Source organism: Salvia hispanica, chromosome 2 (genome assembly GCF_029641045.1).
Source record: "Salvia hispanica isolate PSC_SH4W2 chromosome 2, Shi_PSC_v1, whole genome shotgun sequence".
NCBI classification, from domain to species: Eukaryota; Viridiplantae; Streptophyta; class Magnoliopsida; order Lamiales; family Lamiaceae; genus Salvia; species Salvia hispanica.
Genome location: NC_142693.1, coordinates 15,284,363 through 15,297,152, shown reverse-complemented (window position 1 = coordinate 15,297,152; position 12,790 = coordinate 15,284,363). Strand labels below are relative to the sequence as shown.

At 31.5% G+C, this 12,790-nt stretch overlaps 1 protein-coding gene across 1 annotated transcript; it reads left to right on the top strand.

The window, feature by feature from the left end:
* Positions 1-5,864: 5,864 nt before the first annotated feature.
* Positions 5,865-12,055, top strand: LOC125202467 (DEAD-box ATP-dependent RNA helicase 16-like). Its single transcript, XM_048100864.2, has 16 exons — positions 5,865-6,143; positions 6,212-6,370; positions 6,443-6,532; positions 6,629-6,757; positions 7,368-7,468; positions 8,013-8,127; positions 8,352-8,483; positions 9,076-9,141; positions 9,296-9,469; positions 9,835-9,930; positions 10,117-10,251; positions 10,890-10,972; positions 11,158-11,195; positions 11,277-11,491; positions 11,627-11,726; positions 11,839-12,055. Exons 1-15 carry the CDS (start codon positions 5,901-5,903, stop codon positions 11,687-11,689), a joined length of 1,839 nt encoding a protein of 612 aa, XP_047956821.1. The 5' UTR covers positions 5,865-5,900; the 3' UTR covers positions 11,690-11,726; positions 11,839-12,055.
* The last annotated feature ends 735 nt before the right edge of the window (positions 12,056-12,790 follow it).

Below are 12,790 nucleotides of genomic sequence, written 5' to 3'. Positions count from 1 at the left end.
GGGTTTTATTTCTAAATATAATTAAATAATGATATATATATTTTATATATATATATATATATATATAATTCGGTTTTTCGGTTTTTCGGTTTTTTTCTTCGTCCGAACCGAACCGAACCGAAAAACCGAAATTTTCAATTGTTAAAACCGAACCGAACCGAAAAACCGAACAAACCGAACTGAATTTCAAATTTTCGGTTTGGATCGGTTCGGATATTCGGTTTTCGGATTTTTTGCTCACCCCTACCGTCGGGTGGCTAGCGGCAAACTATAACAGATTCAAGGTGGCTCGTGTGTGGAAGCCCGGATTTTTTTTTATTATGTTATTTTTATGATTTTTAGTTAATGTACTTTTTTTTATTTAAATAAAATTAATGAATTTTCCTGTATATGTCTCGTAAATTTAATTCGGTAATTTAATCGTAATTTTAATTCGGTAATTTAATCGTAATTTTAATTCCGTAAATGTAGTATATTTTGAATTATTTTTATTGCGGCTGGCCTAAATCTGATGTGGCAGATGGATTTTTTAGTGTTGCTAACATGGCAGGAGAGAGAATGACTAGCCTATTACTGACCTATTACTGGCCTATGTACCATTGCGGATGCTCTAATGCAGTGCATGTAGGTTTCAAAGTTTTGAAAGTTTATTACCCATACAATAATCAACTTTTGAGTAGGGGCAATTAGCTAGAAGATTCAAAGTTGAATCCAACCGGTAAAGTGACACGAGTTGAAAGCATTTGTCTATAAAAAGAAGATCAACATAAAATGTATTGGCAACCTGTTGGAAATAAATCAAGGAAATATGCTGAAATCAATTAATTCATTAATTGATTACGGTGAATGTGTAATTGATTGTAATTATATTTTCCTGATTTATAGCTAGGGTAAATCTTATCGTAAGTAATATATTCTTCAGCCTATTTAGGCGTGTATAATCCCACATAATGATATACAAGTTGAATACAATAAAAAGTATATTGTTCAACACTGTATTGCGTTGCAGAATAAATACAATTTCGTGAATCAACTTGAAATTTTTTGAAAATCATCCTATGAAAGCTTCATAAATCGGGGATTTTTTATATATCCCCAATGAGTATTCCATGCTTCCAAAAAAGTAAAGCTTGTAGATGGAATCGAGAGTATTCACTATTTAGGGGTGTTATTGGACCTTTTAATCTTTTAAGCGTTATAGCTAAGTGATAGTTGAATCATTTTATTTTATTTACTCAAAAATAAAATAATGAAATATATTTTTTTGAAATAAGAAATAATATAATTATATGGATTCTAAAATACCATACTAAATACTAGATAGAGATACAGGCAATATCAAATCCATACTCAGGTATCCTAATTTTATGAAAGTCTCAACTTTGAAAAGAGAATACTATTATCATCTATCTATACATATATAAAGGGGAAGTTTTGGGGGTATTTATGGAATTATCAATGGGAGTTTTGGGAGTATTTTTGGAATTACAATACTTGATGCTAGAATGAAATTCTATCACCAATGGTTGTACATTTAGCAGTGAATAAATAAAGTTGTACTTTCAATTTTATGCTCAATATTTATATAATGTAGGTTTTAGTATTTGGTAGAAATTGTTTATAAAATTGTTTATACACGTTATTTGAATACGAAAAAAACTACTCCATTATATTGATGAATGTGAAAATTATTTGCATGATATGAAGAGATTATGATAAGCATTCATAGATTACATGCTTATTTATGTTATTCTCTCCTTCGATGTAAGATTACAATGAAAAATACAAGTTTATTTACCAATGTGATATAAAATTATGCTAAAAAATGATCAAAAACCAATCACATTGTTTTATGCTTCTGCTCCATCATATTATTTGTGTGTCTTGGCTCTCAAAGAAATGATCAAAATGATTGGTCACCATTTTGTATAATTATGAGAAGGCATGTGAACCGTTTTTGCAAATTAATTTAGGCAATACAAAAGGATATGAGTTGTGCTTATACGTAATCATGATGGATATTTATTTTTTTATAATATAGCTTCAGCATTTTATATGAAAAATTGTCGGATGGAAGTTTAAAAATATGAAAATTAGGCGTTGCATACTAATTGTCCAAAATATAACTCTCATCATCATTGTAAATATCAACATTTGTCATGGCATTTTAGCCATTACTCCATATTAATTACTCAAAAAATAACTCCCATCATTATTGTGTGCATCAAATGCACATCTTAGACGTGGTGAATGTGAAAAGTTTGAGAAAAGCCTCATGGTTCATTTTTTGCCCTATAAATATGACATTTGATCTATCCACACATACCTACTTCATCTTTTTGTTCTTCCCACGAGTAGCAAGGTTGATACCATAAACTATTCCACACCTTGCTTGATGATCTACAACTAACGAAAACTAATTCGATTATCAAAGTCCGTTGTATCCATGTCTATGAAGTTGCCGTTCCTAGAGACAAAACCAATATTGTGAGTTTAGAATGTGTGCTTCGCGATCGAATGGTATGTTGTTTTGTGCTTTTTAGTTATGTTTTTGCAAGTTATATGAAATAATTAGCTATGGACTTTTTTTGTATTCAGGGCATAAGGATTCAAGCAACTATTCTACGAATTCTACACGCAAGATTTGGTGAACTGAACCCAAACATCACAAGCAACTATTAATATTCATTGCTAAAAGTTTGAAACACGTTTACAAACAACAAATAATACCAAGCCCTTTCATTTCGTTAAAAGTGGCGATCAAGTGCCAACCAACATTATCAGTTTCAAAAATTCACTAAATTATCAGCCTTTTCTTCTTCCACATATTTAGGGCATTAATTTTCTATACTCCTTCCAACTTCTTTCCCTCTCTATAATTTTTTATGAATTTCTCCACTAAGTTCGTCTCAGTTCTCCTTGCCATTGTGCTAGAGTCCTCCATCGTGATTCTGGGAAGAAAACCGGAGACGAGTTAGATGGGTAATGAGTTGGTACTTTTTACATACCTCATGATCAATTCTTTTTTGGATATTGAAACGTTGGGTAGAAGGGAAGAGGAGAAGCTCTGAAACTTAAAAGAAGTCGAAGAAGATAAAGAGACTCCAGAGGTATGGATGAAGAAGAGACTCAAAACTGCTTATATTTTAGGCTATGAACTTATTATTCGTTCCATGAGTTGGGCTTGATATTTAGCTAATGTAATTGGTTAGATTATAGTACTAAGTAATTTATAAAAATGCATTTTACATACTATTACTGAGTTCCAAGGTTTAATAAATATGTTTTAACGGCCTTAGTATAAATTAATGAAATCTCAGTTAATAATAGTATTATACAATTATGCATCATTATTGTCAATATTCTCTTACCGGCATGATCGAGTCTTTTCCATTGTATCAAAAGTTTTAAATATTAGATAATAATATTGTGTAATATTTAATGCACAATAATAATGATGATAATTAATTTTTTTAATTCAATCCAATATGTAATATAACTTAAACCTATATTATTTTTTTAATTTTAATGTTTAAAATGATTTCATTTAAATTTTTATGAGTTATATAAAAGTGGAGTTTAAGAAAATAAAAACTCATTATGATTTTTTTTGTTACAATTAAGGTAGTGAAAAGGTTTTATTTATATTTGTGATAATTATGAGAAGTAGAGATGAAAAGGTTTTTGAAAATAAATTGACGAGAGGTTCAAGTAAAAAGTTTTTTTAAAAATAAATTGATTACCTATTAAAAGTTTTCAAGTTAATTAGTAGTACATCACTGCTAAAGTACTAATCAAACGTCTGTTAATATTAATTTTTTTTTATTATTATTGTAGTAATAATTTGGGGAAGTAGAAATGTCTGTTAATATTAATTTTTTTATTATTATTGTAGTAATAATTTGGGGAAGTAGAAATGTCTGTTAATATTAATTTTTTATTATTATTATTGTAGTAATAATTTGGGGAAGTAGAAATGAAAAGATTTTGGAGGTGAAAAGGTTTTTTTTGGTTCGCTTAATAATGGAGAAAAGTGAAAAGGTTTTAGAAGAGGTGATGAAATGAAAATATTTTGCAAAGAGATATCAATATTTTTTGTAATATTAAAGTGATAATATAGAGCAGTAGTGATAATATAGAGCAATACAGTAGAAAAATTATTAGAAAGAAAATTTATATTTATTAAAATAAGAAAAAATGGTAGTGATAATATAGAGCAATACAGTAGAAATGTCTAATTTAAGTGATCCAAAATTATGGTTACATAAATTAGTAACATAAACAAAAATATAACGGGCAATAATATGGAGAATGCCTAAACTTGATGAATAGCCTAATAGTTCATCTCAATAACTTAAACCATATACGAGGTACTAATCAAATTAATAATAGTGTAAATACTGAAAAGGACTAAATCCAAATATGTAAAACGAACAGGTTGAAGTTTTGAGGGAAATTATCATTAAATGTCATATAATTGCAATAAAATCACGTCATAAGTAAAGGGAAGTCAGAATGATTTTAAGTTTAGGGTTTAGTTTTGGGGTATTTATGGAAATGTCATTTTAAATTAGATATTATTATTTACATGAAACTATTTTTTTTTTTTGGCTAAATTGTCGTAAATATTTACCTTTGAACAAACGCGAAGAAACTTTGCGTAGGAAAGAAAGAATAACACATCACATTATTTCAGGGCATAATGAATATGTATATTTTCTTTTACAATCTACCCCATATATTTTATGATTAATAGGCTATTGTATATTTTCTTTTACTAACTAATTTTTCCATAATAAATAAGCCATCGTACATTAATTTCAATTATTTAGTTCATTTCATTTTAATTGATTCTTTAAATTATTTATTTGTTTAAAGTTATTAGATTTATCAAATAGTTAACTTATTTAATGATTTATTAACTTAATGTATTTGATTCATTTTGAGTTTTTATGTTCTTCATAATTTTAATAAATTATTTATTTCCCCCAAATTAAAATAAGTGATAATAAAGTAAAATCGAACTGGGATGGAGGATAATTTTATTGATGTTTGGTTCATTTGTTGGTCATGATAAGTATATTTTAAAGTTAAGGGTTTAGGATTTTAATTTCAAGGTTTGGGTTTTTAGTTTATAGGGTCACTATATTGCAATGAAATGAAGCTCGACTAGAAAGTGTCTCACCAGTGCAATCTTAAATTATAGTAGTAGCTTTTGATAAACAATATCTCATTACGAGAAGTAAACAAACATATCTTAATATATTTTTATTATTAAATACATTTTTAATTTTAGTTCAAAATAAAGGATGAGATTAAAAATCCGGATGTAACTATAATTTGATATAACTATAATAAGTCGTGCATAGCACTGGTGTAATACTAGTTTAATAATAATATGATAAATGTGCATACGTATAGAATAGAAATATAAAAAGTTTAGTAAGTTTGACGATGTACATACCCATATTGTTAATTAATACTACCATATTCAAATTAAACTATTTATATTTTTTAAAGATATTTGACACTTTCAATATCAATAAATCAACATAATTTATAGCTTAGAGGAATATATATAGAGGAAGAGAGAGTTTGTCCAATGTAATTACACTAATACTTATAAAACCGATCTAAATGAAACATGCTAGAATTTAATGTAGTTATATATGAAAAAAATAAATACTACTACAGTGATATTTATCACTATACCATGTATTCGTAGATTTTTTTTATGTACTACCGACTTATGAGTAAATGGAAATTTTTGAAAAATAAGTTCTGGGCTTTTATATTCAAAATAATTATTGTTGGGCCTTAAATTAATAAGGAAAAGCCCTAGAAATCCTAATTTCTATACCTTCTCATTCACACCTTTCCCTCGAAAACTACCAGCATCAATGGCGAAGAGAAAGCGCCAACCAGAAAGCGACAGAAAAGAGCAACAAAAAGCAGAAGATAAACCGGAAAATGAGAAGATAGAGCAAGAAGATAAAGCGGTTGTTATAGTAGAAGAAGAACAGGATGACGACGAGCCGAGCTTCGAAGATTTGGGCCTCGAAGCCCGCCTAGTTCGCGCCGTATCGAAGAAATCAATCGAGAAGCCCACTCCAATCCAGCGCTTTGCTATCCCTCGCATCCTCGTATGTATTCTTCACAATTCATCTAAATTTGCGATTTTTTGGCTTAGTTTGTGTGTTCTGCAATTTAGGCAGGTGAAGATGTGGTGGCTCGAGCAAAAACCGGCTCCGGTAAAACATTAGCTTATCTGCTCCCGGTGCTTCAGAAGCTGTTTGCTGATTCGCCGTCTAAATCGAATCTTGCTCCCGCCGTGTTTATTCTTGTTCCAACTCAAGAGTTGTGCCAACAAGTATGCTTCTTTCAATCTAGTTTCAGTAATGTTAATCTATGCTTGCGAATAATTTGCTTGTGAATTGGCAAGGTTTATTCGGAAGTGACGTCGCTGATTGAGCTATGCAGAGTGCAACTAAAAGTTGTTCAGCTAAGGAGCGAGATGTCTGCTTCTGAATTGGTTGGTGAATTTAGTTTCTCACAATAATCAGTTTGGGATTTGAGTTTTTTATGTGAATTTGCAAAGAATGAAACATCTTATTCCTTTTTATCGTAGAAAACGTCGTTGGCTGGCCTTCCTGATATTGTTGTATCAACTCCTGCTTGTGTACGTACATGCTTGAAAAATGGTAGCCTTCAAGCTGAAGCTCTTCAAGAATCACTTTCTGTTCTTGTCCTTGATGAGGTATGCTGACCCCTTTTGTCCTGTTCACAACTTCGGTTAATAATTTGAACTTAAGTTGAATTTGATTGATATGTGGTCAGTAGAACACAAATAGTATAAAGAAATTTTTTATGTAGACCTAGACCCAATGCTTAAAAGGACGTTCAGAAAGTTTTGTAGACAAAACTTAAAGGAAAAGAGAAGGGACTTTAAGAACGGCATAGACCTGCTCGTCTACTCATGTATATATATGTGTATATATCTCTTTTATCAGCTGTTGATACTATCCGCATAAATAGTACTCCATATCTGTCGCATTGGATATAATATTTGCAGTGAAATACCAGTTTAGTTATTGTATAGCCACTGGCTTTTTATAAGTTATTGATATTCCAGATCTGTCATCACTTAACTGTGTTTTTAGAAGAAGAATAACTAGCGGTCTGCAACAATAAAAAAATGTACTATGAACTTATCAGCCAAGATCACCAATGTATCATTATATTTATAGTGTCTTTGCTGAACTATAGCAAGTTTATTTATAAGTGTGTAGTTTCTATGGATGCTCATCGTATTCACATAATGCCGATATGATTGTGCTATGTGATTTATTCTGAATATTATCTCCCAGGCAGATCTTCTGTTGACATATCGATATGAGGATGATATAAAAGCACTTAAAGCTTATGTTCCAAAGAGCTGCCAGTGCCTTCTCGTGTCTGCTACAGCAAGGTTAATTTCATATATAATACTGCTGCACTAATTAGGTGATAGTTGGGTTTGTACCTTACTATTTAACTGAAGCTAGTTGGCTCCATGGAATACTGTGGCTAGAATCTGTTATGTGTCATTTGTCATTGCGAGTGTGTGACCTACTTGTGTTTGTTAGCCCTGCAAACATCCAAAATTCCACACCTGAACATATACAATATTGTGCGACTTGTGTGCATGCTTCGACTTGTTAGCCCTGTAAACTGTGCATGATATTTTCTGAAAACAATTTTTTGTTTTCCGGATCAGTGGGAGTCCGCTGTTATTTCTTTTTGAATTTATGACATGTTATGAGCTGGGTACTGGGAATATTTTTATAAACTTAATGGGATACATGCTGCATATTTTCCGATGACTTTGATCAACACATGAAATGCATGCTTTCATATGTATTTTATCACTCTTACTTTATAATCCATGTATATTTGCTTTGATGCTGTTCTCACTTTGTGAACTGAGGAACATGGCTAGCTCTAAAGCATCCTTTAATCTGCATGTTACACAGTGCTGATGTTGAAAAGCTGAAAAAGCTTATTCTACATAATCCACGGATTCTAACACTACCGGAGGTGGGAGACGTAAAGGATGATATCATCCCCAAAAATGTTAAGCAATTTTATGTAAGTTATCATTAACTTTTTCTACATGGTTGTTAAAGTTAACTTTCTATTCTAGGCATGCTACTTTTGTATATTATGTGCACTGAATTACTATTTGTTCTATTAATTTTTTATGATGTCTGTAAACTAATGACCCTTTTGAGTCCCACCTGTCTCGGTGGATTTTTGTTTTAATATGTTGCCTAACAATGAACCTTTTGTTGTTGATCTTATTACTTGTGTAGATTTCATGTAGTGCCCGTGACAAGCTTATCCATATCCTTGCTCTCTTGATACTGAAGCTGATTGAAAAGAAAGTGCTGATTTTTGTCAATTCCATTGACACGAGTTTTAGATTGAAGCTTTTCTTTGAACAGGTAATGGAATCATATGGAGTGATATTATATTGATGCCCAATGTGAATGAAATTAAGAAACCTCTTTAAGTTTTTCTTAAGTCGACTGACCATAAAATCATATTACCAATTTACCACCTGTACAGCCACTTCTTGGCAAAACATTGAGAAAGGGTCAAAATGTATCTAAACGTATATCCTTAAACCATTAGCGTTAAGAAAACTGCATTCTGTTGAAGTAGTTTAATATTTTCTGCCTGTTGTGAATCTTGCGATTCACAGTCATAATAATTGAAGAGAAACATTTCTATCACTTATAAGTTATGGGGAAGCAACTCATTGAGAGATTATTGAATAATGGATATAGAAATACTTGCAGATAAACATGTTAATAACTGCCTACTCTTGTAAGTAATTTGGAATTCACCTACATAAATATGGACGTATACATATCACTATAAATAAAGAATAACTATTGCGGATCAAAAGACTGACTACAGTTTGGCCAATGCTATGTTCCAATATCGTGGTATCATAGTTCAACTTGAAGCTTAATTCTTCATAATATTATGTTATTGTGGATCAAAAGACTGACTACAGTTTTAATCTTGCAGTTTGAAATAAAATCTGCAGTTTTAAATGCTGAGCTGCCACAGAATTCTCGTCTACATATTCTTGAGGTACTAGTTGCAATATTCTCTTTGCTAGTTCCGATTGAATGTTAGGTTTTTCTTTTTTTTTTTTGTAAACCATTGTCTTGTACAATCATTAGTCAAACTGAGAGAACTTATGTTTTGCCACTAATTCTAAACCTTTTATATTTTTTAATGTCAGGAGTTCAATGCTGGTCTGTTTAATTACCTTATCGCAACTGACGACAGTCAATCAGCGGAAGAGCAGAATGATAAGGAAACTCGTGCTTTGAAAAAAAAATCTAAAAAGCACTCCAAGAAGTTGGATGCAGAATTTGGTGTAGTAAGAGGAATAGACTTTAAAAATGTGTACACGGTGAGCTGATGACTGCTCAACTTGTACTTAGCTTAGTATTCCCTGGTTGTTTATGTATGCCATTCTGGATGGGCTTATGGAGATAGCCTCCTTCTAATCTATACTACACTCCTTTTATGTGTGAAATGAACTGAAGATTATTTTATGCCTAGTTTTTTACATTGACATTTTGTCGCCTTATCTGTTTGAAACTTGCATGCTTCCCAGTCTGACTTAATTGTGAGTTCCTGCAAACCTGATCATTTGGAAAATTTGTGTTTTCGAATTGTTTCATCAACATATTTGTGCACTACTTTGCTTGTTTATTCGATGATTATTTCAGACAAATTGATGCTGCATATTTGTGCTATCTTATTTTCTTATAGGTGGTGAACTATGACATGCCTCTAACTGCACCGGGATATGTGCATCGGATTGGACGTACTGGAAGAGCATATAATACTGGTGCATCTGTTTCTTTAGTAAGATTATTCATGAGATCTCCATTGCACCTTCAGAAGGACATATTACTTACTATTTGTTTCACCTAATTAAACATGGAGTATTTTTTAGCAGCAGCATTATTGAATATACTGGATTTCCTCATACCCTTTTTTTTATTATGGAATCTGATTCACTAATCTGAATTCTGATCGATCTTTGAATAGGTATCTCCTGAGGAGATGGAAATTTTTGAAGAGATCAAATCTATTTTGGGCGAAAATGACACGGACTCCAAGTATATTGCTCCATTCCCCTGGCATAGTAAAATTGCTGCGGAGTCCTTGCGCTACAGAACCGAGGTAGATTGAATTCATTATTCATTTCAGTAAAATCTCATTTTACAAGTGGAATAATTCCTTGAATAATAGTAGTACTCATGTAGTTCACATTGTGATTCTACTTCTGTTTTCTTGATTCTCTTTTCTTTTTCTCCATAAACCTTTATGGTGTAAATTAGGCCGTAGTATAGAATGTCTGAGGCTACGCTTCTCCACATCCACAATCTATCAGAACAATTTTATTTTCATTTCTACAAAAGTTCGAGTAACATTCTTTGGAAGACGCAATTTTATTTATTTTCAATCCAAATACTACTTTAGAAACACCTAAACAGATATTTGTCTATGATAGTATGATCATCTTAGTTTCCAAGGCGATTGGTGGAAAAAATTATTTCTGAAGTTTGGAAAATCTACACATGGCAACAGTTATATGTTAACTTCTGTACATTCTAAAATTTTCTATCAGTCATTAATTCACTTGGTAACAATTTTTTCAACAATCATGAACTCTTGCCCTTCTCTAGCTTCCAATCCCCCGGCGGAGGAAAAGGCATGGTTTAAATATCATCCCTGCATTAAACATGCATGGTGTTTGATTTTATTTATAATTACTGATGATTGATGCTTAATGCATAACCTTAACTTTGTTATTTCAGGATGTTTCGAGGAGCATAACAAAACTTGCAGTGAGAGAATCACGGGCACAGGATCTAAGAAATGAAATTCTGAATTCTGAGAAGTGAGTTAGTTATCTTCTGACAAACTCTCATGGGAAAAGCAAATACTTCTATTTAAGACTCGACTTAGAGTTACTTTACCACTTCGGTTACGAACCCACACCTTTTAACTGCAATTACATGTCAGTATTGATATTATCTAGTGTTCTCATAGAATGCTTCTTGTCTTATTTCTGAAAATGTGTAGGTTGAAGGCTCATTTTCAAGATAACCCAAAGGACTTAGGTAAATTAAATCTTACTGGGTTAAAAAAAGGATCAACTTTTTTGTTTAAATCTGTTATAACTGTTGGTTTTCTTTGTGCAGATCTGTTGAAACATGACAAAGTTCTGAGCAAAAAGGAACCTGCTGCGCACCTTCGTGATGTGCCAGAGTACTTGCTGGATGCAACAACAAAAGAAGCTATCAAGATTGTGAAGCTTGCTAGAGCTGCCAAGGGGAATACTGGTTCTACTAATCGCAGAGGTTTCAAAGGAAAATTCAAAAAAAGCAGAGATCCATTAAAAACATTCTCTGCTGAGGTAATATACTTTTGAGCTCTCGTGCGACTGTCATCCGCTTTATTCTCTTCTTTGCTAGTTGCCTGATAAAGAACACTGGCCCAAAGCTTGTGAAGCATCCATGTCATTGCAATTTAAACAAAGTCTTGGTTTCAGGCACCAAAGCGGGGCCGCCGTAAAGGTGGAATGAAGAGGAAAGGTAAAAACCAGGATGAGTGACACTAACACCAGAAAAACATTATCGAATTATATTGAGGTACGAATCTCCATATACATCAGATGTGAAAGTCTTGGTTAGGGACACTTCATCTCTATCCGCATTGCCTTAATATAAACAATAACAAGAATCCTTTGTATGAACTTTTCAGGATAGGAGGTGAGACTTAAAGCTTCAATACTAGGACAGAACAGCAGTATGGAACATTCCAAAATAGTGACAGTGTTAGTGAAAGTTTTGGTAGATTGTAGATTGTAGATTACATGCAAGCGAGTAATTTATATATTCAAGAATTGTAATGTCTATTGGCTAATTAATTACTCCTTGATGAAATTTTTTATCGTCCCTTTATTGGGTTTTAAGTGTCACATGCCTTTTGAAATTGAGTGATCAATGGACTTTTTGTCAAATTAAAAATTTTAATATTAAAAATTTTAATAATATTTTTTAATGTATTAGAATCAAATTTAAATATATAAATCAAAATGAGTGTTAAATGAGAGTGATGCTCAACAAGGAGCTAGCATAAGATATAGTCTCTTCGTCCTGAAATATGAGTCCTATTTAGTTATGGCACAAGTTTTAAGAAATGTAAAGAAAAATGGGTTGAATAAGTTAGTGAAATATGAATCTCACTCATGGATACTAGTTTTATAACAAAATGTGAGTGGAATAAGTTGGTCGAATGTGGAGTATATTTATAATTCATGGTAAAAGTGAAATAAGACTCTTATTGTGGGACAGACTGAAATGACAAAATATTACTCTTGTTGTGGGACAGAGGGAGTATAACATATCATTCATCTCTATATATTTACACACACTCTGTTATATCTAAAGTAAAATAAATAATTAAATTAAATTTTATTATGTGTTAAAACCAAACTAAATTCTTCTTAGAGCATCTTTAACCATTTATACTAAACTCTAACTCATTTAATTGTAAATGTCATAATATCAATGATTTTACTCCAATCATTTACACTAAACTCAAACTTAAAAGAATATTTTCTATATTATGTCTTTTTTACTCACAAAAATTGCAAAAAAAAAAAAAAAAATTGGTTTAGGTTTAGTGTAAATCTAAAGATGAATATTTTTCA